Here is a 27,917-nt window from a genome sequence, read left to right on the forward strand (position 1 = left end):
CTAACCTAACCTATCTCTATAGGTTAGGTTAGGTTAAGTAGCCGAAAAAGTTAGGTTAGGTTAGGTTAGGTAGGTTAGATAGTCGAAAAACAATTAATTCATGAAAACTTGGGTTATTAGGCAAATCGGGCCTTGCATAGTAGGCTGAGAAGTGCGTTCTGGCTACTAGGTACGACATATATATATATATATATATATATATATAAAATAAATGACAGTGTCAGACCACGGAGGAAAATTGAAACAGGAATTTCCTTAAGTACTTACGTATATTAATACATCTTCAGAAGAAAATATCTTCAATTCCTGTTCCTCTGTAGTCTGACAGTCACATTTTTAATCACGTGTTTATTTTTCGTGATTTACACACACACACACACACACACACACACACACACACACACACACACACACACACACACACACACACACACACACACACACATACATATATTTATATATATATATATATATATATATATATATATATATATATATATATATATGTATATATATATATATATATATATATATATATATATATATATATATATATATATATATATATATATATATTGTGACGATAATCTCTTTCAAGAGAGATTGAGCCTGCTCTTCCCTCCAAAGTACGTCACATGTCACATCAAAAGATAATATAGAAGATATACCCAGCAAGTATCTCCAAAACGTTTTGCCCAGAGAGCAAAACGTATCCAGCCCACCGGCGCACCTGCTCGCCTCCGCCACCGTTAACCGGCAAACTGCTTGTCCATCGCCTGCCTGTCGCTGATTGGCTGGTGCCCAGTCGCACCTGCCCCACCACCATCCGCCACGAGATGATGTCTGGGCTGCAGCGACCCAGAGAAGGCAGAATATCTTAGTGCTCCTTGCAGTTGACACGTCTCATTGGTAGACTAAGCCTTGGCTTACGTGTACTAAGGGAGGTGGCAGCTCGAAGCCAATATTCTGGCACTATCATCATTTACTTTGCTATTACTCACTTGTCTTAACGTAACTTTTCATTTGCCAGTGATTATTCTTATTATTTTGTTTGTTGACTTGTCTGTTACATTTTATACTCAATTTTATTCATGTCTTGTTTTTCTAACGTAATTAAAATCTCATTGTTAAATTTACATGTGTTTTGTGTGTCTTCCCATTACCTTACCACAGACGAAAGTTCCAGCTTTTCTCTTTTTTTTTCTTTATGTGACAAGGCCCTGCCCCTAGCTTTTGAAACAGCCGAACACCAACGCTTTACCGTCACAATATATATATATATGTCGTACCTAGTAGCCAGAACGCACTTCTCAGCCTACTATGCAAGGCCCGATTTACCTAATAAGCCAAGTTTTCCTGAATTAATATATTTTCTCTAATTTTTTTCTTATGAAATGATAAAGCTACCCATTTCATTATGTATAAGGTCAATTTTTGTTATTGGAGTTAAAATTAACGTAGATATATGACCGAACCTAACCAACCCTACCTAACCTAACCTAACCTATCTTTATAAGTTAGGTTAGGATAGGTAGCAGAAAAAGTTAGGTTAGGTAAGGTAGGTTAGGTTTTCGAAAAAACATTAATTCATGAAAACTAGGCTTATTAGGCAAATCGGGCCTTGCATAGTAGGCTAAGAAGTGCGTTCTGGCTACTAGGTACGACATATATATATATATATATATATATATATATATATATATATATATATATATATATATATATATATATATATATATATATATTAGTATATTTTGGTAGCAGTCTTTCCTGTAGACATATATTATTAAATATGACCGAAAAAGTAAGATTAATAATTCTAACACGAATTTTCTCAATCTTTCGTACATTACGCTTCACTGTTGGAGGTAAATCAAAAATCACTTCTCCAAAATTCATTTTTATTTTTAGTCTGACGCGACACGGGCGCGTTTCGTAAAACTTATTACATTTTCAAAGACTTCACAAGTACACAACTGATTAGAACTTACGTATCTCTGATTTTATATCTACATTTGAGTGAGGTGGGAGGGGTGATGTGGCATTAACACAAGACAGAACAAGAGGGGATATTAATAGGGTATTAAAAGTATCAACACAAGACAGAACAGAAACAATGGGTATTGAATAGAAGTGTTTGTAGAAAGCCTATTGGTCCATATTTCTTGATGCTTCTATATTGGAGCGGAGTCTTGAGGTGGGTAGAATATAGTTGTGCAATAATTGGCTGTTGATTGCTGGTGTTGACTTTTTGATGTGTAGTGCCTCGCAAACGTCAAGCCGCCTGCTATCGCTGTATCTATCGATGATTTCTGTGTTGTTTACTAGGATTTCTCTGGCGATGGTTTGGTTATGGGAAGAGATTATATGTTCCTTAATGGAGCCCTGTTGCTTATGCATCGTTAAACGCCTAGAAAGAGATGTTGTTGTCTTGCCTATATACTGGGTTTTTTGGAGCTTACAGTCCCCAAGTGGGCATTTGAAGGCATAGACGACGTTAGTCTCTTTTAAAGCGTTCTGTTTTGTGTCTGGAGAGTTTCTCATGAGTAGGCTGGCCGTTTTTCTGGTTTTATAGTAAATCGTCAGTTGTATCCTCTGATTTTTGTCTGTAGGGATAACGTTTCTATTAACAATATCTTTCAGGACCCTTTCCTCCGTTTTATGAGCTGTGGAAATGAGTAGATGGGGTCGCCATGGGTTCTCCCCTAGGTGTCCTGTTTGCAAACTTCTACATGGGTACCATCGAGCAAAAAGTCTTAGTCGACATGAACTTGAAACCGGCCATATACTGCAGGTATGTTGACGACATTTTTACACAGGTACCTGATGTCAGACATCTGCAGGAGCTGAAGGAGGCATTTGAGCAGAGTTCCGTGCTGCGTTTCACTTACGAGACGGAAAAGGATGGGAAGCTGCCTTTTCTAGATGTAACAGTCATGGAAAAGGGCGGAGGTTTCCACACTGCAGTCTACACTAAGGAAACAAACATAGGAATGTGCCTAAATGCCAACAGCGACTGCCCTGACAGGTACAAGAGGAGTGTTGTTAACGCATACGTCGACCGTGCTCTCAGCCACAGCTCAGAATGGAAGCAAGTCGACGAAGAACTCTGTAGGTAAGGCAGGTCCTAGTCAATAACGGCTTCTCCAATGGTTTCATCGAAGACATCATAAGAAGGAAAGTGAAAAGCCATGCAACCTCTGAAGAGACAACTAACACAACACCTATACCCCCTATTAGACTATTTTACAGGAACTTCTTTTCCACAGCTCATAAAACGGAGGAAAGGGTCCTGAAAGATATTGTTAATAGAAACGTTATCCCTACAGACAAAAATCAGAGGATACAACTGACGATTTACTATAAAACCAGAAAAACGGCCAGCCTACTCATGAGAAACTCTCCAGACACAAAACAGAACGCTTTAAAAGAGACTAACGTCGTCTATGCCTTCAAATGCCCACTTGGGGACTGTAAGCTCCAAAAAAACCAGTATATAGGCAAGACAACAACATCTCTTTCTAGGCGTTTAACGATGCATAAGCAACAGGGCTCCATTAAGGAACATATAATCTCTTCCCATAACCAAACCATCGCCAGAGAAATCCTAGTAAACAACACAGAAATCATCGATAGATACAGCGATAGCAGGCGGCTTGACGTTTGCGAGGCACTACACATCAAGAAGTCAACACCAGCAATCAACAGCCAATTATTGCACAACTATATTCTACCCACCTCAAGACTCCGCTCCAATATAGAAGCATCAAGAAATATGGACCAATAGGCTTTCTACAAACACTTCTATTCAATACCCATTGTTTCTGTTCTGTCTTGTGTTGATACTTTTAATACCCTATTAATATCCCCTCTTGTTCTGTCTTGTGTTAATGCCACATCACCCCTCCCACCTCACTCAAATGTAGATATAAAATCAGAGATACGTAAGTTCTAATCAGTTGTGTATTTGTGAAGTCTTTGAAAATGTAATAAGTTTTACGAAACGCGCCCGTGTCGCGTCAGACTAAAAATAAAAATGAATTTTGGAGAAGTGATTTTTGATTTACCTCCAACAGTGAAGCGTAATGTACGAAAGATTGAGAAAATTCGTGTTAGAATTATTAATCTTACTTTTTCGGTCATATTTAATAATATATATATATATATATATATATATATATATATATATATATATATATATATATATATATATATATATATATATAGACATATGTCGTACCTAGTAGCCAGAATGCACTTCTGAGCCTACTATGCAAGGCCCGATTTGCCTAATAAGCCAAGTTTTCCTGAATTAATATATTTTCTCTAATTTTTTTCTTATGAAATGATAAAGCTACCCATTTCATTATGTATGAGGTCAATTTTTTGTTATTGGAATTAAAATTAACGTAGATATATGACCGAACCTAACCAACCCTACCTAACCTAACCTAACCTATCTCTATAGGTTAGGTTCGGTTAGGTAGCCGAAAAAGTTAGGTTAGGTTAGGTAGGTTAGGTAGTCGAAAAACAATTATTTCATGAAAATTTGGCTTATTAGGCAAATCGGGACCGGCATAGTAGGCTGAGAAGTGCGTTCTGGCTACTAGGTACGACATACATATATATATTACATGAACCGGAAAGATAAGAATAATAATTCTAACAGGAATTTTCTCAATATTTCTTATGTTTTTCGTCACTGTCGATGATAATTTAAATATCCATTCTCCATAATTCATTTTTATTTATGGTCTGACGCTGAACGCATTTCGTAATTCTTATTACATTTTCAAAGACTTAGATTACACATAAAAATTCATTGTACTTATACTCGTTTTGGGTGAGGTGATATGGCAAAAAAGTTTTGGGTGAGGTGACAAACACAAGACAGAACCAAAAACAATAGGTAAAAATTGGGTATGAAAAGAAAAGATTGGAAGTAACTGCAGAAGGCCTCTTAGCCCATACCTCCTCTTGCTGCTTCTATGTTGGGCTGGGGTCTTGAAGTGGGTAGAATATAGTTGTGCATTAACTGGCTGTTCATTGCTGGTGTTGACTTTTTGATGTGTAGTGCCTCGCTGATGTCGAGCCTCCTGCTATCGCTGAATCTATCTATGATTTTTGTGTTGTTTGTTAAGATTTCTCTGGTGATTGTCTGGTTGTGGGAAGAGATTATATGTTCCTTAATGGAGCCCTGTTGCTTATGCATCGTTAATCGCCTGGAAAGAGACGTTGTTGTCTTGCCTATATACTAAGTTCTTTGGGGCTTACAGTCCCCAAGTGGGCATTTGAAGGCATAGACGACGTTGGTTTACTTCACGGCGTGCTGTTTGGTGTCTGAGAAGTTTTTCATGAGTAGGTTGGCCGTTTTTTTGGTTTTATAGTATCTAGTCAGTTGTATTTTCTGATTTTTGTCTGTAGGGATAACGTTTCTATCAACAATATCTTTTAGGACCCTTTTCTCCGTTTTATGAACCGTCGAGAAGAAGTTCCTGTAAAATAGTCTAATAGGGGTTACAAGTGTTGTTTTGGTTGACTCTTCAGAGGTTGCTATGCGTTTTACCTTTCTTCTTATGATGTCTTTAACAAAACCTTTAGAGAAGCCGTTGTTGACTAGGACTTGCCTTACCCTAGAGAGTTCTTCATCGACTTGCTTCCATCCTAAGCTGTGGCTGACAGCCTGGTCGACGTAAGCGTTGACGACACTCCTCTTGTACCTGTCTGGGCAGTCACTATTGGCATTGAGGCACATTTCTATGTTTATTTCCTTAGTGTAGACTGCAGTGTAGAAGCCTCCGCTCCTTTCCGTGACTGTTACATCTAGAAAGGGCAGCTTCCCATCCTTCTCCATCTCGTAAGTGAAACTCAACACAGAATTCCGCTCGAATGCCTCCTTCAGCTGCTGCAGACATCTGGCATCTGGTACCTGTGTAAAAATGTCGTCAACATACCTGCAGTATTTGGTGGGTCTCAAGTCCATGTCAACTAAGATCCTCTGCTCGATGGTACCCATGTAGAAGTTCGCAAACAGGACACCTAGGGGAGAACCCATGGCGACCCCACATATGGCCATGGATTTGGGTTCGGATCGCAAACAAGACCCAACTATAGGCCTTCTGCAGTTACTTTCATTCTTATGTTTTCATACCCAATTAATATCCAATGTTTTGTGTTCTGTCTTGTGTTTGTCACCTCACCCAAAACTTTTGTGTCATATCACCTCACCCAAAAAGAGTAGAAGTACAATGAATTTTGATGTGTAAACTAAGTCTTTGAAAATGTAATAAGAATTATGAAACGCATTCATGAATTAGACCATAAATAAAAATGAATTTTGGGGAACTGATATTTCAATTTCCTTCGACAGTGAAGAAAAACATAAGAAATATTGAGGAAATTCTTGTTAGAATTATTAATCTTACCTTTTCGGTCATATTCAACAACATATGTTTACTAGAAAGACTGCTACCAATATATATATATATATATATATATATATATATATATATATATATATATATATATATATATATATATATATATCTACATTTGAGTGAAGTGGATGGGGTGAGGTGGCATTAATAGGGTATTAATTTCATCAACACAAGACAGAACAAGAGGTGGTATTAATAGGGTATTAATTTCATCAACACAAGACAGAACACGAAACAATGGGTATTGAATAGAAGTGTTTGTAGAAAGCCTATTGGTCCATATTTCTTGATGCTTCTATATTGGAGCGGAGTCTTGAGGTGGGTAGAATATAGTTGTGCATTAATTGGCTGTTGATTGCTGGTGTTGACTTCTTGATGTGTAGTGCCTCACAAACGTCAAGCCGCCTGCTATCGCTGTATCTATCAATCATATCGCTGTATATATATATATATATATATATATATATATATATATATATATATATATATATATATATATATATATATATATTGGGTAATTTAAAGGGAAGAATGGAAGTAACTGCAAAGGGCCTATTGGCCCATATTTCTTGATGCTTCTATATTGGTGCGGAGTCTTGAAGTGGGTAGAATATAGTTGTGCATTAATTGGCTGTTGATTGCTGGTGTCGACTTCTTAATGTGTAGTGCCTCGCAGATATCAAGCCGCCTGCTATCGCTGTATCTATCTATGATTTCCGTGTTTTTTGTTAAGACTTCTCTGGTGACGGTGTGGTTGTGGGAAGAGATTATATGTTCCTTAATGGAGCCCTGTTGCTTATGCATCGTTAATTGCCTGGAAAGAGATGTTGTAGTCTTGCCTATATACTGAGTTCTTTGAGGCTTACAGTCCCCAAGTGGGCATTTGAAGGCATAGACGACATTGGTCTCTTTTAAAGTGTTCTGCTTTGTGTCTGGAGAGTTTCTCATGAGTAGGTTGGCCGTTTTCTTGGTTTTATAGTAAATCGTCAGTTGTATCTTCTGATTTTTGTCTGTAGGGATAACGTTTCTATTAACAATATTTTTCAGGACCCTTTCCTCCGTTTTATGAGCTGTGGAAAAGAAGTTTCTGTAAAATAGTCTAATAGGGGGCAAAGGTGTTGTGTTAGTTGTCTCTTCAGAGGTTGCATGGCGTTTCAACGTCGTTCTTATGATGTCTTCAACGAAACCATTGGAGAAGCCGTTGTTGACTAGGACCTGCCTTACCCTACAGAGTTCTTCATCGACTTGCTTCCATCCTGAGCTGTGGCTGAGAGCACGGTCGACATAAGCGTTAACAACACTCCTCTTGTACCTGTCTGGGCAGTAACTGTTGGCATTGAGGCACATTCCTATGTTCGTTTCCTTAGTGTAGACTGCAGTGTGGAAACCTCCGCTCTTTTCCATGACTGTTACATCTAGAAAGGGCAGCTTCCCATCCTTCTCCATCTCGTAAGTGAAACGCAGCACAGAATTCCGCTCAAATGCCTCCTTCAGCTCCTGCAGATGTCTGACATTAGGTACCTGTGTAAAAATGTCGTCAACATACCTGCAGTATATGGCCGGTTTCAAGTTCATGTCGACTAAGACCTTTTGTTCGATGGTACCCATGTAGATGTTCGCAAACAGGACACCTAGGGGAGAACCCATGGCGACCCCATCTACTTGCTTATACATGTGCCCATCCGGGCTCAAGAAGGGTGCCTCTTTAGTACAAGCTTGGAGTAGTTTCCTTAGAATGTTTTCTAGTATGTCAAGAGGAGTACAGGCCGGATCATGATACACTCTGTCCGCTATCATCCCGATTGTTTCATCCACAGGTACGTTGGTAAACAGTGATTCTACGTCCAACGAGGCTCTTATCCCTGAGGCCCGTGTTCTTTGCAGTAAGTCAACAAATTCCTTTGGAGATTCCAGGCTGAAGGCGCAAGGGACATAAGGAGTCAGCAAGCCATTGAGTCGCTTCGCCAGTCTGTACGTGGGTGTGGGTATCTGGCTGATGATTGGCCGAAATGGGTTTCCAGGCTTGTGTGTCTTGACATTTCCATACGCGTATCCAGGTTTGTATTCCCCAATAATCTTTGGCAGGTGTAGTCCGGATTTCTTGGCGTTCACAGTTTCGATCAATTTGTTGACCGTTGCTTTCAATTCGGCTGTAGTGTCTTTCGTTGCCCTTTGGAATTTAGTTTGGTCAGAGAGTATGAGGTTCATTTTCGCCCGATATTCGTCTTTTTTTTTTTTTTAAGAATGACGTATATTGGAGACTTGTCACCTCTCCTGACGACTATCTCCTTGTTCTCACAAAGGCTCTTAGCTACCGCTTTGAGCTCGGGGCTCAAAGATATATATATATATATATATATATATATATATATATATATATATATATATATATATATATATAACTGAAAACTCACACCCCAGAAGTGACTCGAACCCATACTCCCAGGAGCAACGCAACTGGTATGTACAAGACGCCTTAATCCACTTGACCATCACGACCGGGCAAAATGAGGTGATAGCCGAGGCGATTTGAACCACCCCACCGCCGGCACTCGGATAGTAATCTTGGGCATAGCATTTTACCAAATCCCCTCATTCTTTGGGGCACACGTGAGGAACACAAATGCGAACAAGCCTGAATGGTCCCCAGGACAACATGCAACTGAAAACTCACACCCCAGAAGTGACTCGAACCCATACTCCCAGGAGCAACGCAACTGGTATGTACAAGACGCCTTAATCCACTTGACCATCACGACCGGACAAAATGAGGTGATAGCCGAGGCTATTTGAACCACCCCACCGCCGGCACTCGGATAGTAATCTTGGGCATAGCATTTTACCAAATCACCTCATTCTTTGGGGCACACGTGAGGAACACAAATGCGAACAAGCCTTCTGCAGGATCGTTAATTATGTTCTCATCTATCCCTCAACAAGGATTTAGACATGGGCCCACTGACGACATCTCATAATGTTTATGCAGACTTAGAATATATATGCAATATAATATATACTTGATGGAGAGATGTCAACAAACGTGATGCAGAGATATCAACAAACACTTTTCAACAAACACTTTGAAAATATCCACCTGTGTTAATACAGAATAAAGTAATACATGTGGTGGAACTAACTTGACAGTAGAAGAAGCGTTGAGCGTCAGATCATGCGTCACTGTGGTGTTAGTGAGAAAGGCGAGGATGGTTGTGTTAGCATGCATGACGACGTCCTCCAGGCAACCGCTAGTGGAGAGCGGCAGGCGGGGCGGAGACCCTCCTCCACGCATGAACTTGCCGACCACCAGCGACATGTTGTAGGCGAAGGCCGTCACAAACCCCACCACGGCGCCCTGTCAAACAAAGTTGATCTATAGGATCTATAGGAGAGTGTCTTTTTTTTTTGTTCGAAGAAGTTGGAGGCCACATGCTTGTAGATAGCCTCACTTCACAGCATTTTCAAAACAAACTTTTCAAACCAGTTTTGTCTTAAAGTAATATGCACCAGTATTGGTGCAGATTAATGTCGAAAAAATTAACATAAATTTCTTGTTGTCAATAATTTACCTGCATCTTGGATAAAACACATGATTCTTCCAGAACTTCAATATTTTTTATAGTATTTCTCACACCATGCTTCTCTCACTGGCGCCCACCAATACAATAGGAACTTATACTTTTTTGCAAAAGAGACAGACCGAGACAGAAAGGGACAAATGAAGAGAATGACACAGGGAGAGAGAGAGAGAGATAAATATAGTTAGTTACAGAGAGGCAGAGACACAGACAGATGGATGGATGGATAGATGGCTGGATTGATGGACTTGCAGATGGTTGGATAGACAGATGGATGGATAGATAGATTATTTGACAGATGGATAAATGTATAGATGGATAGAGAGATGTGTGTAGATGAAAAGTCACAATAACATGTCTGAAAAATGTTGACCAATCGACAATCAACAACACCGACTTGATAATGGTCCGGGACCGACCGAAACGTCGCCATCTCTTCAATTTTTAGTGTGTGGTTTGGTCAACACGTGAGATATATGGATTGATAGATGGGGAGTTGGATAGATAGCAAAATAGATAGTTGGATAAATAGTTGAATAGATGGATGCTTAGATACTTCGATTGATAAATTAATAGATAGATGGACAAATATATCGAAAGATAGATTGATGGATGGAGAGATGGAGAAATAGATGGCTAGATGGGTGGATGGATGGATAGATAGACGGACAGATGGGAAACATACAGACTGACCCAAGGAACAGATTGATTGATTAATGAAGATTAAGCCATCCAAAAGGTGGCACAGGCATGAATAGCCCGTAAGTGGTGGCCCTTTTGAGCCATCAACAGTATCAATAGATGATACTGGAGATCTGTGGAGGTGCGACTGCACCCTGCGTGACGGGAGATGTCTCCCATAACCAAGGAACACTTGGTAACCCCTTAAAGTATTATATAAATGCATTTGCACCAGGTGACGGGAAGAGGACGGGTGGGCCACTGGGTGACGGGAAGAAGACCTGTCGGAAAATCCGACACCATTTAATAATATCAATGCAATTGCAGATAATATTGCTGCGTTGTATACACAAGTTAACCCATAGAAAATGTAACACTGGGTGTTACATTTTCTAACCCATAGAAAATTTGCACTGGGTGACGGGAAGTGGACCTGTCGGAAAATCCGACACCATTTAATAATATCAATGCAATTGCAGATAATATTGCTGCGTTGTATACACAAGTTAACCCATATAAAATGTAACTTGTAGTGGAATTTTCCGTCTATAGAAAACGGGATATCATTGCCACATACTATTATAAATTCACCAGCTATTCTGCTGGGAATTATTCTTAAATACATTAGTCTTTGGACTTTACCATCATCATAACATCTCATTTCAATTAACTTAATTATCAATATTAAAATAGAGTAAATGTGACCCTTCTATCACTTACTGTCATCTGGACAATGTAGGCCATTAGCGTCAGTGGTGAGGGAGTGGTTAGCCATTGTTGTTTAAGACCAGAGGCAGGGAGCAAATTCGGCTCCTGTTAATTTCTCTTGGACGAAGTGTTATGGAAACCAAAGGTCTTCCATCATCAACACGCTGTCAACATAATCAAGGAAAGTGTTCTGCCGAAACCCGTTTATCTAATCATTTTTGGCCATTAATGTCAGTAGATAGGGCGACCGGTTAGAATGCGAACAGCCTCATAAAATAAGGTAATTAATCCTTGGTCTTTATGATTCATTGTACAGTGTTTTCTCTGATATAGCTGTCATATATTAGGATTCTGACTTTTAGCTAGCGCCCTTTTGACAGGTCAAGAAGAGGAAGCAAGTTTGTGTACCAGTTACTGGGTGATGGAAGCTGCCTCACAGAGGATAATTTGGTGTCTACATCCTAGTTATATCTGGTGAACTAAGGCCTGCTGTACAATAAGATAAGGAACCTCCTCAATGTATACTAATATATGTAGTTTAATACTGTAGTTTGATTGGCTGCATATATATAAATTCAATATAACCCCCCCCACTACTGTGTAGAGGATCGATTTGTGAGATTATTGCAGAAATAGTCAACTTAACATCATACAAATTGCTATCGAAATATATAAATTAACGTATATATAAATTCTATATAAATTCATATAAATTAAATAAATATAAATCTCACAGGTCGGTTCCCAGAGGACCACCAGGTGACGGGAAGAGGGCGGGTGGGCCACCGGGTGATGGGAAGAGGGCGGGTGGGCCACCGGGTGACGGGAAGAGGGCGGGTGGGCCACCGGGTGACGGGAAGAGGACGGGTGGGCCACCGGGTGACGGGAAGAGGGCGGGTGGGCCACCGGGTGACGGGAAGAGGGCGGGTGGGCCACCGGGTAACGGGAAGAGGGCGGGTGGGCCACCGGGTGACGGGAAGAGGGCGGGTGGGCCACCGGGTGACGGGAAGAGGACGGGTGGGCCACCGGGTGACGGGAAGAGGGCGGGTGGGCCACCGGGTGACGGGAAGAGGGCGGGTGGGCCACCGGATGACGGGAAGAGGACGGGTGGGCCACCGGGTGACAGGAAGAGGGCGGGTGGGCCACCGGGTGACGGGAAGGCCACCGGGTGACGGGAAGAGGGCGGGTGGGCCACCGGGTGACGGGAAGAGGGCGGGTGGGCCACCGGGTGACGAGAAGAGGGCGGGTGGGCCACCGGGTGACGGGAAGAGGGCGGGTGGGCCACCGGGTGACGGGAAGAGGGCGGGTGGGCCACCGGGTGACAGGAAGAGGGCGGGTGGGCCACCGGGTGGCGGGAAAAGGGCGGGTGGGCCACCGGGTGACGAGAAGAGGGCGGGTGGGCCACCGGGTGACGGGAAGAGGGCGGGTGGGCCACCGGGTGACGGGAAGAGGGCGGGTGGGCCACCGGATGACGGGAAGAGGACGGGTGGGCCACCGGGTGACAGGAAGAGGGCGGGTGGGCCACCGGGTGACGGGAAGAGGACGGGTGGGCCACCGGGTGACGGGAAGAGGGCGGGTGGGCCACCGGGTGACGGGAAGAGGGCGGGTGGGCCACCGGGTGACGAGAAGAGGGCGGGTGGGCCACCGGGTGACGGGAAGAGGGCGGGTGGGCCACCGGGTGACGGGAAGAGGGCGGGTGGGCCACCGGGTGACAGGAAGAGGGCGGGTGGGCCACCGGGTGGCGGGAAAAGGGCGGTTGGGCCAAACGTGGCGGGAAGAGGGCGGGTGGGGCAAACGTGGCGGGAAGAGGGCGGGTGGGCCACCGGGTGGCGGGAAGAGGGCGGGTGGGCCACCGGGTGGCGGGAAAAGGGCGGGTGGGCCACCGGGTGACGGGAAGAGGGCGGGTGGGCCACCGGGTGACGGGAAGAGGACGGGTGGGCCACCGGGTGACGGGAAGAGGGCGGGTGGGCCACCGGGTGACGGGAAGAGGGCGGGTGGGCCACCGGATGACGGGAAGAGGACGGGTGGGCCACCGGGGTGACAGGAAGAGGGCGGGTGGGCCACCGGGTGACGGGAAGGCCACCGGGTGACGGGAAGAGGGCGGGTGGGCCACCGGGTGACGGGAAGAGGGCGGGTGGGCCACCGGGTGACGAGAAGAGGGCGGGTGGGCCACCGGGTGACGGGAAGAGGGCGGGTGGGCCACCGGGTGACGGGAAGAGGGCGGGTGGGCCACCGGGTGACAGGAAGAGGGCGGGTGGGCCACCGGGTGGCGGGAAAAGGGCGGGTGGGCCACCGGGTGACGAGAAGAGGGCGGGTGGGCCACCGGGTGACGGGAAGAGGGCGGGTGGGCCACCGGGTGACGGGAAGAGGGCGGGTGGGCCACCGGATGACGGGAAGAAGACGGGTGGGGCCACCGGGTGACAGGAAGAGGGCGGGTGGGCCACCGGGTGACGGGAAGAGGACGGGTGGGCCACCGGGTGACGGGAAGAGGGCGGGTGGGCCACCGGGTGACGGGAAGAGGGCGGGTGGGCCACCGGGTGACGAGAAGAGGGCGGGTGGGCCACCGGGTGACGGGAAGAGGGCGGGTGGGCCACCGGGTGACGGGAAGAGGGCGGGTGGGCCACCGGGTGACAGGAAGAGGGCGGGTGGGCCACCGGGTGGCGGGAAAAGGGCGGGTGGGCCAAACGTGGCGGGAAGAGGGCGGGTGGGGCAAACGTGGCGGGAAGAGGGCGGGTGGGCCACCGGGTGGCGGGAAGAGGGCGGGTGGGCCACCGGGTGGCGGGAAAAGGGCGGGTGGGTAACCACCCAGTTTTCATGATTTGTGCCTACAATTTCATGTCCTAGAAATTTCCATTGACTGTAGTGTCACGAGGTCCCACAGCATCGCTGGTAGCATAATCTTTCCCGTAAATCATCAATAAGCCACCTGGCCTCAACACGTGTCTAGGGGTACAGTGAGAGGCTACAATGTTAAACACTACCTGTTTCTAGGGGGAAATTATATACATGACACCGCTCTATATACAACACATATTCACATCTAGTAACTGAAATAATCATACCACTTGTCGGAAATTTCCGACACCCCCATTTACTAACCCCTAGTACTATAAGATGAATTTATTTTGCTAGGAAATCAAATTTACTAACACTACTAACCAGTAGCGTAGTACAACTAAATTCTCCCTAACATTATTGCCGCTGTTTCATCAGCTGCCCAGTTTCTATGAGAACTAACTATTTATATAAATCAAATTAAACCCAGTCTAACCTTTGGTTCAATTTACTAAGTAATATCGACTGGAAATTGATTTAATATATTAGAACAAAATTATACATCTGTTTCTAAATAAAGTTTCGCCAGCTGCGATCAGTGGATTCCAGGTAGGTAAATGTCGCAAACTGAATATCATCTATATACAGTATATCAATTATTCATCTAACAACACTTCGGTTCAATAATAAACACAGCGGAAAACCGTCTGTTGATACCAGGAATGCGGTATTATGATGTAAAATAACGTCAGCAATGTTTTAATCAGATAGCAAACTAGAATAAAATATTGTGGCTTATATGCCAAGTTCATACTCAGTCTGGGATCCTATTGGCACGCACGTCACTCCCACACTTGCCGAGAGACTTGGTTGAGGAGCAGCCATCTTGATCTGTGTCCAGAAGCTGGCTATTATCATTGTCTGTTATACGGATCGTCCGAGCATTATCGAGTCATTGACTTTGCTGCCAACTTCATCTGTCATTGTGGTCACTGCGTCCGGATGAATGAGAATACCATGTCACGGTTTATGGCCATATTTCGTGTTATAGGTTGTCCAATCGTTAAGCTGCTAGATCATTAAAGAACACCAGTAAGCCTGTTTCCCCAGTCAACCCGCCTTTCCATGTATATTAGTGGAAAAAACTAGTAGGCATGTCGAAATTACATACTATAAATTTTACAGAGTGGCGTCTGTCTATGAGAGAAGATTGTTCTTTCTGGTGAATCACAGGTCTGCCACGAAAACACGCCCAGACAATATTAGACTGGTTACGGAAGGCTGTCTGATGCATTCTCCTTAATCTTAACTGGTTGACAACTAAGACATTGTTTCTAATTATAATATTGTAGTTAGTCTACTAACTCTATAATAGGGATTTACTAATGAAATTTATTATTGAAATTATTTCAACATTGATGTATTCCGGTTCCCACATTATTAGTTTCTACCCCCCCCCCCACCCCAAAAGGTGTACAGGGGAAATAATCCAAATATCATTTAGAAGTTTTTACAGTCCACTTCTCTAATATTTATTTGAATCAATTATTTACTTTATTATTATATCAGATTATGTGTTGGAGAATTTTCCCCCACATTTGTTATGGTCCTTCGACCCAAGATAATACAGAACCGGTTCGTGCCCATAAAATATTTTTTATGGTTCTTCGAACCGGGATGGTCTAGAGATCTAGACTATTATTAAATATCAGTGTAACAAATAAACTAACAAATTATTAACAGTAAAACAAGTTACTAACTTATTAGAAACAACTCATCATTTTTTAACTCCAGTGCATGCAGTAGTGTCACTAATATTATAGTAATATAGTTCCAAACCTTTATATAGGTAAATCAGGAACTAAATAAAATTTATCAATATAATACGCAGTACAGATATATGCTGCTAAATTTAATGCAGCATTTCGTACGTCACATCTGCTAAAATTAATGTTGTTTTAAATCGGCAGAGTTGAAGCACATTATAAAATCCCACCAACTTGTGAATAAACCCCTCACATAAAATTATCCGATATTTGGGTAGGTTATTTTCGCGTGAATCACTAATAATTAATAAACTTTAAACAAGTAATAGAACTGATGAGAAGTTACCAACACTTATCATATTATATCTCTTTGATTAAGAGTCTTACCAGGAGTTAGGCTATCCACAATTAAATTAATATTTAAAGGCAATCAGTAGACCGCCACATATCATATCCTAACTCAGTTAATTTACAACAACAATTCACGTAACCATCTCCATCTCTGCTAGGCTAAGGCTTGATGTATAAATGGCAATAGTGGGGCAAAGTCAGCTGCCCACAACACTGAGTCACATACCTAACACTGAAGTGAAAATATTTAGGTCTCCTGGAGCAACAGCTCGTAACTTTTATAACGATCCTGTATTAACACCAGCTTTAGACTGGCCACACCATCTAACAATTATTTATCTTGGTAGCAATGATATACATCCAACTCGACACCCAGCCGAAACACTTAATAATCTCAGAAATATAATCAATTCCTTTTAGGAAAATAACTGCAAAGTTGTCTTTACTTTAGTGGAACCTCTGCAACCAATAAGCAGTAATTGTTGGGGAGTAAGTCCAGAATTTTACAAACGTGCAGCCAACTATATAAATTTTCGGCTAAGAAGAAGGGTGAGACTGGAGGCTACCTACATACAGTTTTCTGCTAGACCATTTCGTGAAAACCTTGCTCCAGACGGAGTACACTTGTCATGAGAGTCTAGGACACATGTGGCCAACAAATTAATCAATACAATTAACCATCACAGGAGATTGTGGCAAGAAAGCAAACATTAACTAGTATATATATAAATGTCACTCATGTATTTCCTATAACTGTGTATTTTCTTGTATAAACAAAAATCACAAAACCCAAAAACATAGCACTATTGTAAATTTACATATTATTATTATTGTATTATATGCCAACCCATATAAGGTAGGATTTCTTAGACTGGAATTGTACTGAAGCATGTACAACTCTTCATGCTAATACTAATAACCACACTAATAATCCATTTTTAGTAACCACCTAGTTAGGTAGGCTTAATATCAGACTAGTGCTGTATCCAGCAGTACTGGTTAATCAACATTTAATAATGTGCAGACCCTAAATAGGGTGGGACTCATTAATCACACGAATTGTGTGCTCATATCTTTATCATATCTAATTGTGTTCATCTTTGAGTGTTACGAAGTACCACTACCCATCCGAAGGCAAATGAGAAGGACTAACCCTAGGAATCTCCTGTAGGGATACAGAGCATTATTCAAATCTAATATATAATTAATCTTTAATCTGGATGCCAACCCCCACAAGAGGTAGGATTTATATAGCCCAATGTAGAAACTAAATACTAGATATTATCATAATAAAATCTGCTCTACATATATGAGCAGGTAACTTAGTTAAAATAATAGTCATTAAGCCCTATAAGGCTCGAACCCATAGCCGACATGGCTACACCAGAAAAGGTAGAACTAGTTTTGAAAGACCTTAAAAGTCACCTGACAAGGCTACTCAACAAATGTGACAGCTGGATAGAAGTGTATCCAGTTGATGTCATGATGCTAAAATTCTCCGCTAAGATGGCTAGCCAAAAATTCGAACAAGTAAAAGAAATGATAACATAGGTGCACTCAATGTCAGTAACACTAACCCAGATGAAATAGATCTAATCATATCTGACCTAGCCAACTATGAAGATTAAATTCAGGCCAGGTTAAATCACTATAATAAGGTGCTGGCAACAGAGAATATTCATGCAGGGCAGAATCCCTTTAGCAGCAAACTCACACCAAAGCAAGCTCACAGCTCATCAGATAAAATAAAAGAGCTGAATCAATATGAGGATACTCCTCTAATAAAGTTAGATCCGTATGCAGGCGATGAGTCACAATAACGTGGCTAAAGTATGTTGTCCAGATCACACACTAGAAGGTGAAGAGACGACGACGTTTCGGTCCGTCCTGGACCATTCTCAAGTCGATTGTGACTTGAGAATGGTCCAGGACGGACCGAAAACGTCGTTGTCCCTTCACCTTCTAGTGTGTAGTCTGGTCAAAAGTTAGATCCCTTCACTGGATCAATAATTGAGGTTAAAATTCATTCTCTGCATCCTCATCTAATACAGCTTTACCTAATGGCTCACTTACAGAAACTGAACAGTTTTCAGAAGCTTTATCCACATATTCTATGGATTCCGAGAACTAAATACATGAGGCTACTGAACTATTATGCCTCCAAAGTAAACATAAGGGAGTAAATAAAGCAGAGGCTGAAGCTGAAATTACAGCTGAAGCTAAACAAGAAACTTTAAACCAAAATAGTGGTAGTCCTAATCACCCAAACCAGCCTTCTAAGGTAATGCTGACAATGATAGTCCTAATCAAGCAATTCAGCTCCCTAGGAAATGTGCTGACAAAGAGAGGGCTATCATATCACTCGTACACCAGTTACTGGACTTAATCCAGCCAGATCAATCAGTTGACTTCTTTGCAAGCCATTAGCCTAAAACTTAAGCAACTGTTAAAATCATTCAGCAGTGAAGTGGATCAACCCACTGCCGAGTGGATGACTAAAATTGTCATTCAAAAAAAATTGTCCAACGGGGTGCTAGACGAGTTATATCCATATAAAAATAACACCATCCTGACAATGCAGGATATCACTGAAGGTTTGTGTTCTGTTGTAAAGAAAAAACAGCAAACCCGGCACTTAAAGCCTATTACTAAATCTACAGAAACAGTACCCACAACAAATTCTTTAACCGAACCTCCTAAAGTGACACGATCATTAAGTAATACAGGTACTAACAATCAGTCTAACACTAGAAGGTCAAACACTGATTTATCAGTGAGACCTAAGAGTACAACAAGTACTCCCAAGAAACAACAGCCAAACACTTCCACACCAAGGTGGAAGAAACAAGGCAGTAGGAGCATGAAAGCAGCAAATCCCTCAAAACCTGTAGTTATTGTTTCACCTAACCGGTGACCCTTAAGCATGCTGTAGGCTGGGGGTTATGTCTGTTTTGCCCATCAAAATCATTCCTTATATCACTGAACAATTTTATCCTAACAGAGACATCCGAGTCAGATGACTCAAGCAATTACACAGATGCACCAGGTGTCTCAAACCAATACTAACAACTGTGTGAGACCCCATTAAACACATGCAATAGGTGTCGAAGGGGCCAGCATCATGCTGCACTGTGCAAGTATACTAAATCAAAATATTCTAACCCCGGGGTGAGAGATAGAAATTCCACCCAAGTACAGCGCTGCAAGGTGCGAGAAAATTACAGCATACAGTCACCAACATCTCAAGTTAATGCAACAGTGCCCACTGCCCAACTCCTAGTCAAGAATAAAGGGACCAAGATCGCCATTTGTGGCCTATTTGATCAAGGTTGCCAGAAAACCTTTATCACACAGAAAGCGGCAGAGGCACTTAAACTTAAACCAGTAACACAGGTTAAATTAAACCTGTCAGTGTTAATGATAAACAGAGGACCCCAAGACTACACAGTAGTCCAGTCACTAGTATGTCTAGGCGCTTATATCCGACCTATCCAGGTCATAGTAGTCGATCAAATCCCTTTTGACCTAAATGTTAAGGGTCTAGGGAAAACAGCCAGATTTCTACAGAAAAATGGAGTCAAATTTGCTGACAGCAAGATAACATCTGACCGCCTCATCAATATTGGTCTACTTGTACGGGCAGACCACTACTACCAGTTTATTACTGGACAAACCAAACAACAGAGCATGAACCTGTTGAGATCAGCAGGAGGCTATCTACTTACAGGTACAGTTTTAAACCTGAAGAAGCCTATGCCTGCTGACAATTGATGTTAATAGAAAATTAAACTGTCAGCTGAATATAAATCTCTAGCAACCAAGCATAAAGGAGAAAACAGCTGACTAAATAAAACACAGATTGAGTTTGGTACAAATAATATTAGCTGAGATGTTTCTATGCATCTCGGTAGATAATCGGTGGCCAGCAGCCTAAAAGTTGCAAGTCACAGCGACCAAGCCTCTGACCCCACTGTAGACCCAGAACTATTCTCGGTGGTAATAATTGACCACATTCAGTCCTTTAAGCAAAATACAAAAAATAAAGCTAGAAAATCTAGCACCCAAGGAATTTCGTGGGAAGATGAAGTCATAAAGAAACTTTCCATACCTGCAAATCCTACAGGGATAAAAGTCTAATACAAGCTGGCACCTAAGGTCAGCCAACAAAGTCTTTGATTAGTCTTCACAAGAAGACCGCAGTTAAAATGCTTTCGGGTAATTCTTCACAAGAGAAGACCAAAACCCCACGAAATTTCTCTGAACTACGAGCTTAGTAATCCACCTGATTAAATTTTACCTGCAGGATTGCATCAGTTTTGTTTTTGGCTATTTCTTTCTGGTTTCTACCCTTAAGCAACCTTAGAAACATTTTTAAAGATGCATCTTATCTCAAGCAAAATTTAAAACTTACAATAGCTTGTAGGAGAACTCTAACCAGAGATCAATAAATTGTGAAACATATAGATTGGGATGATCCATTACTAAATATTGTTCGTAGTAATCATGAGTCAAATTCTCTCCATAACCTTAAGTTTCTCATAACATAATAAACATAAAAAAACTATTAATTAATTATTAACACGAGCCAAAGGCACACCCCTCCCGAAGCTGCCGCCAGAAACGACGCAATGCTGCGTCGTTACTGGACTACCCTCTAGTAAACAAATAATGCAGTGCTGAGTCGTTACCGAGCCAAAGTGTTAAGTCACTTTGGCTCTGTAACGACTCTGCGCTGAGTTGTTCGTTTACTAGTGGGTTGTCCAGTAACGACGCAGCATTGCGTCGTTTCTGGTGGCAAATTGGCAGCAGCTTCGGTAGGGGTGTGCCGTGGTTTTGGACGTCATATGCATATACACCTGTAGGGAATTTCATTGCGAATTACAATGATACCAAAATGAAAGACCTAGGACCAGAATTGAGGTAACAAAGTTGAAAAGAGTATACCCATTTTATTGCTATTTATTAGTGCTCACTGCGGTAACGCACTGTCACGTTCTCTGTTTGCTGTGGGTAGGACACCGGGCTTTTGGACTTCATATTTGCATATACTCCTGTAGGGAATTCTATTACGAACACAGTGATACCAAAATGAAAGATCTAGGACGAGAATTGAGATTTCCAAAGTGAAGCGAGTGTACACATTTTATTGCTCTTGCGCACTCCTGGGTAACACGCTCTCACTTTCTCGCCTGGCTTTTGGGCTTTATATGCATTTAGTCCTGTAGAGAATTATATTGCGAACACATTGATATCAAATTGAAAAACCTAGGACGAGAATTGAAATGACCAAGTTGAAAAGAGTATACACATTTCGGTATAACCGCGCTCTCTCTTGTAATGAGAGGCACCTTGTGGTGGCGCAGCCCTCTTTTTCTGATAACTTTCATATTGTCGGCGGGTGGAGCGCGCCGCTGTTTTTGACATTATATGCATATACTCCTGTTGGAAATTCTATTGCGAACATATTGATGTCAAAACTGCCCTGCCAGTTTGGCTTCCGGTCCCAAAAGAGCACCAATGATGTAATCATTAGTCTCCGTGACGTAATCTACTCAGCCCTTGACAAAAATGAGTTTCCGATTGGACTCTTCATTGACCTAAGAAAAGCCTTTGATACTGTTAATTACAACTACCTTTTACTTAAGCTCCAGCATTATGGAATCCGAGGCCTTGCCCTGGACTATATCCGATCCTATCTTAGTGACAGACACCAATATGTAACCATCAATGATACAACCTCTTCCACTCTACCAATAACCGTTGGAGTGCCACAAGGCAGCATCTTAGGACCTCTTCTATTTCTTATATATATCAATGGTCTGCCTAATGTCTCTAATATTCTTAAACCTATATTATTTGCTGATGATACTACCCTCATCTATTCAGACCCCAACTCACATTCACTAAATAATGTTGTGAATAATGAATTAAAAAAAAGTCCACTTATGGATGTCAACTAACAAACTAACACTAAACATAGAAAAGACCTACTACATCTTATTTGGAAGCAAATCATCGAATGCAATTCAGCTACAGATAGACAACATTAACATCAGTAATAAAAATGATGGAAAGTTTCTTGACCTATTCCTAGACAAGAGACTCAACTTCAGCACCCACATTCAACACATAACTAAGAAAGTCTCTAAAACAGTTGGAATACTCTCCAAAATCAGATATTATGTTCCTAACTCTGCTCTCCTCTCACTATATTATGCACTAATCTATCCCTATCCTAATTATGGTATCTGTGCATGGGGGTCTACCACTGCAAACCACCTTAAGTCCATTATCACCCAGCAAAAATCTGCTATCAGAATAATAACAAACTCTGCTTTCAGACAACACTCAGCTCCATTGTTTAAATCCCTTAACTTGCTAAATATTAACTCCCTCCACACATTCTCTAGGGTGTCAACTACATTTACAAAACCCTGTTCTTAAATGCAAACCATGCTCTGAAACTCTCCCTGGACAGATGTAATAGGACCATTATCACCACACCAGAAATAAATCTCTTTGATATTCTCAGGGTCAAACTTAATCTGTGTAAACACACTATGCAAATTAAGGGACCTAGTCTATGGAACTCACTCCCTAGTGAATTGAAAAGCTGTCAAACTTTTGCCTCGTTTAAAAACAAAAACAAAAAGTACATAATTTCATCTTCGTAGTTTCCTACACTGAGCTTTAAATTTGCTCTGTATCTAGTGTTACCCAATCTCCCAATCTTTATGTACTTAATCCAAACAACCTTATCATTGTGTTCATTGCTGTCTTCTTTTATGTGCTAGCCATATGCTGTATTGTGCCTGCTAAGTTTTGTTAAACTACCATTCAAGCTGTCATTGCAATCATTCTGAGCTACCTATGTGCTTTAATATACCTACAATTTTTCTCTCATCTCTTATTTTTTTCATGCTATGTAACTGTTATCATTTTTATAAATTTTGCAAGTATTTACATACTTATAAGTTTCTTAGATTAAGGACCTGCCCGGAATGCTGCGCGTACTAGTGGCTTTACAAGAATGTAATTATTATGCTATGTATCCTCACAAACCAAATGTACCTTCTTGTATATATATAAATAAATAATAAATAAATAAATAAATAAAATGAATGATCTAGGACGAGAATTAAGGTGACCAAAGTGAAAAGAGTGTACACATTTTATCGGTCTTGCGCGCTCCCGGGTAACACGCTCTCACTTTCTCTGTTGCAGATGGTACGCTAGGCATTTGGACTTAATATGCCTTTAGTCCTATAAAGAATTTTATTGCGAACACAATGATACCAAGTTGAAAAACGTAGGACGAGAATTGAGGTAACAAAATTGAAAAGATTATACACTTTTCAGAATTACCGAGCGCTCCCGCGAAATTCCCAAACCCACCCGGAGTAGTGTGGTGCACGCGCGCCCAGAGCATCAAAGCATTAAGTTACTGTGCTAAGTTATGCCTCAAGAGAATGTTATAGCACTGTAACATAACATATATAAACCGAGCAGACCCCACAGCTCACAAATAAACCTTTTAAGTTAGTATGTGCTCAGTTATGCCTCAAGAGAAGGTTACAGCACTGTAACTTACCATGTATAAATCGAGCAGATCCCACTGCTCACAAATAAACCTTTAAGCTATGTGCTCTGTTGTGCCTCTAGAGGGTTATATCACTGTAGCCAAACATACACAAACGAGCAGGCCTCACTGCTCCCAAATTAGCTATGGTGATGCTGTTAAAGGAAATAGTAAATTGTCACAATTAGCATTAACATTCTACTTAGGTAGACTTTAGGCCAATTAATTAGGGTCTGCAGAGTTTGTACTCAGTATTAAATATAGCTGACTATTAACAGAGACTGATTTAAATAAAAATGATGATATTTAATGATGATCAATAAAAAATTAAATCCTCATTTAAAGTGGAGGATGAATTAATAAGTCTTCAGTGACAAGTAGTTAGGCTGTAGCCTAACTTTCTACAAGTCACAACGAACAAGCCACTAGCCTCACTGTCGCCTCCAAGTCATCCTTGATTTTAATGAATAAACATACTCACCTTGCACTCAAGCACACCCTCATTCTTCTTCTTCAACCTCCCATAACCTATCTCATCACCAAACAGCATCAGCCACCTCAATGTCCTATGCCAGTGTCCTTAATGCTTCACCTCACCAGCAACATCATCTCCATAATACTGCACAACAAACTCAGTCCTCTCCACCTCTCTTCCCTCACCCACCACCTCCACCTTATTCTCCTCTTCAGAACCTTTCATATGAACGAGTCACTGCCTGTGTACAAGCTGCTTACTTTTTTTTTTTTTTTTTGAGATATATACAAGAGTTGTTACATTCTTGTACAGCCACTAGTACGCGTAGCGTTTCGGGCAGGTCCCTGGAATACGATCCCCTGCCGCGAAGAATGGTTGTTACAACCAAGTACACATTTTACTGTTGCGTTAAACAGAGGCTACAGTTAAGGAATTGCGCCCAGTAAATCCTCCCCGGCCAGGATACGAACCCATGACATAGCGCTCGCGGAACGCCAGGCCTAACTTTGACTTGAAGGCCAAGGACAATGGCCGTGACTTTGCTGACTATCTTCCTATTTTTCTCACTCATAACTGCCTTCCTAGTATCTCTGTTCCTCCTACTCAGCTATTGCGCTCTGCTCCATTCTCGCCTACAGTCCTCACTCCACAAAACACCACGACTTCAGCTGAGGAAAATACTACAGTTCCCCCACAATGTTCTCCCAACCCACTCCTGACTGCTACAGAAAACGGTGCCACTGACCAAACAGCACATCCCGGACTATCCCAAACTGTATCATCCATGTCAAAAGCACCTTCACCCTCTTCTCCCAACATTGTCCCCTCCACTTCTAATCTGACTTCAAACACTACAACCTCTGACACCTCTCACCCGGTTCCTGCCAACAAGCCTTCTGCCTTCCTCCATCCCCCAACAACTCCAGCGATTTCTTCTGTAACTCATCTCGTCTCGTCCCGAGCCCGCTCAGCAACCCGTTGTCTTACTCCCACCTCCCGCTGTCAATTTCCCACAATTCCTACCACCCTCCTCCAAGATGCACCCTCCTCAGTAACTGCCCAAGTCATTGAATCACGCAAACCTCATGCTCCTGTACATGCACAAAACCCCACCAGCACCCCATCAAAACCTAAAAATTCATAAAGATCATCCAATTTAATGTGCGGGCATATTTCTCCATTAGACACATGGTGTCAGATTTTATTGAGATCGAGAGACCTGATGTGCTATTATTAAATAGCACATACATTACGAACTCATATAAAATCAAACATTATTGCTACTCCTCTTACCAGTCACCAGATGAAGCACATGAAGGAGTAGCAATACTCATCCGTTCTTCATACATTTCCTAGCCATTAAAGTTCATACACAAATGGGGTCTCTCATCATCTGCACAACCTACACCCGTCCTAACACCGACATTCCCATGCAAGATTTCATAACTCTCTTCAACCACACTCACTTGCCTGTTTTTCTGCTTGCAGACCTCAATGCACAACATCCTACATTCCACCACAATACCACAAATCAGCATGGCAGACAGCTTCACCAAATATACACCCAAAAACATCTATTCTTTCTTGGCCCTGATTTCCCCACTTGTTTCACACATGCAGGTTCTGGCCGGCCTGATCTCATATTCACCAACAGACACGGCAGCAACTTGCAACACTTCATTTCACCAGGGCCCATTACGGGCTCTGATCATATTCCCTTAATTCTCACAGTCTCCACAAATCCTATTCTCATCCCCAGCACTCCTCAATTCTCATACCTTAGGGCACACTGGGACATGTTCAAACAACACATTGATGACACTGATCTCACTTATGAATACAATGACAAACATCACACTGACATCGACACACAAGCACGCAACATACAAGACACCATCATTCGTGCAGCAAACATCTCCATTCCTAAAACAACACACAAACCACATTTCACTTTCACCCCCCTCCATTCGCACAAAACGCCTCTTAGCTTGCTATCACACTAGATTCTTACAAAATATATCGTCATGGACAAATACTATGGGACCTAACAGCATTAAAAAACCACATCCTTAACAGCCTAGATGAAGATCACACAAAACACTGGAGACACCTCATAGAACAAGCAGAACAACACAGAAAACTGACACCTCAAGAATTCTGGAAACGAATCAAACGATTACAAGGATCAACTCACACACCGTTTAAATACCTTCTACATAATAACAACAAAATCACTGATCCTGAAGCAGTTCTCAACATTTTTAAACACCACTGGGAACAAATCTTTCACCCACATCCTCCTGAACCATTTGCACGCCCCAACATTGAAATAGTCGAAGACTGGATACACCAAAATAGACACAACTACACCAGACGACCTCATCCACCTTGAAAATCTCAAACAAACACTGAACTACAGACTCCCCTAACTCTAGCTGATGTCAAGACAGCTCTCATGGGCACTCGTCGTAGAGCCCTTGGTGCGTCTGGCATTGGACATATCCTTCTTAGACAACTCCCTGCTTCTATCATTACTGCTATCACTAACCTATTCAACCCCTCCCTTGCCTCTGGATACTTTCCACTCAACTTTAAGTCTGCCACAGCCGTTCTTATTCCAAAACCTGGGAAACCCTACACTGACCCAAAGAACTATAGACCCATCAGCCTTCTAGAGACACTTGGCAAAGTCTTTGAAAGGCTGATCAACCAGAGACTTAGAACCCACCTTGAACACAATGACTTACTCACTAACAAACAATTTGGATTTCGGCCTCACCGCTTCACTCACGACGCCTTAAACATCATGACTAACTACCTCAGTATCAATCAGCACCAAAGACTTAAGACTGCACTCATCACTAAGGACGTTGAGAAGGCCTTTGACACTGTTTGGCATGACGGCTTAAAATTCAAACTATGCAACAACTTTAATCTTCCTCTTATCACCACCAAACTTCTTTCTAACTACTTAGACAATAGGACAATGAGAATTAAGTTCCTCCGACAACACTCTGACTACTTCAACTTACATGCCGGTGTTCCCAAGGTTCTATTCTTGCCCCGACACTCTACATCTTATACATAAACGACATTCCTGACCCTGTTCATCACACTTCATTAACCATATGTTATGCCGATGATGTCTCTCACCTTGTCACCAGCAACACCATTGATACACTAAATAACAGAGCACAAACAGAACTTGATGTCGTCACTGAGTGGGAGTACAAATGGCGTATAAAAACCAACTCCAGCAAATCTAAAATCACCTACTTTTTCTGTAAAAGAACTATTCGCCCAATTCCTCTCAAACTCTATTCATACACTCCAAATCCTACTTATATCTCTGTATCTCCCTCCTCCACAGTCCTTGGACTCACATTTGATCGACAACTACTCTTTCACACACACATTACACAGAAACATGCAATAGCTCTTCAAGCCATGAAAAACTGTACAGACTTAGATTTACAAAACCTGACACAAAAATGCACCTTTACAAAGCACTTATTAGACCTCTCCTAACATACGCTCTACTACTAGCTCTTTCTCTATCTGCACGTACTA

General features: G+C 42.0%; 1 protein-coding gene across 1 annotated transcript in view; it reads right to left on the minus strand.

Annotated features, from left to right (window-relative positions):
- Positions 1–15,061, minus strand: part of LOC138369254 (MAGE-like protein 2) — a 32,282-nt gene extending 17,221 nt beyond the window's left edge. The window contains exons 1-3 of the mRNA XM_069332193.1: positions 15,031–15,061; positions 12,188–14,241; positions 9,575–9,789 (exon numbers count right to left, since the gene is read on the minus strand). Of these exons, the coding sequence (XP_069188294.1) occupies positions 9,575–9,789; positions 12,188–14,241; positions 15,031–15,061 (2,300 nt within the window). The remainder of the gene's footprint in view (positions 1–9,574; positions 9,790–12,187; positions 14,242–15,030) is intronic.
- Between the last annotated feature and the right edge of the window lie 12,856 nt (positions 15,062–27,917).

Source organism: Procambarus clarkii, chromosome 27, assembly GCF_040958095.1.
Source record: "Procambarus clarkii isolate CNS0578487 chromosome 27, FALCON_Pclarkii_2.0, whole genome shotgun sequence".
NCBI lineage: Eukaryota > Metazoa > Arthropoda > Malacostraca > Decapoda > Cambaridae > Procambarus > Procambarus clarkii.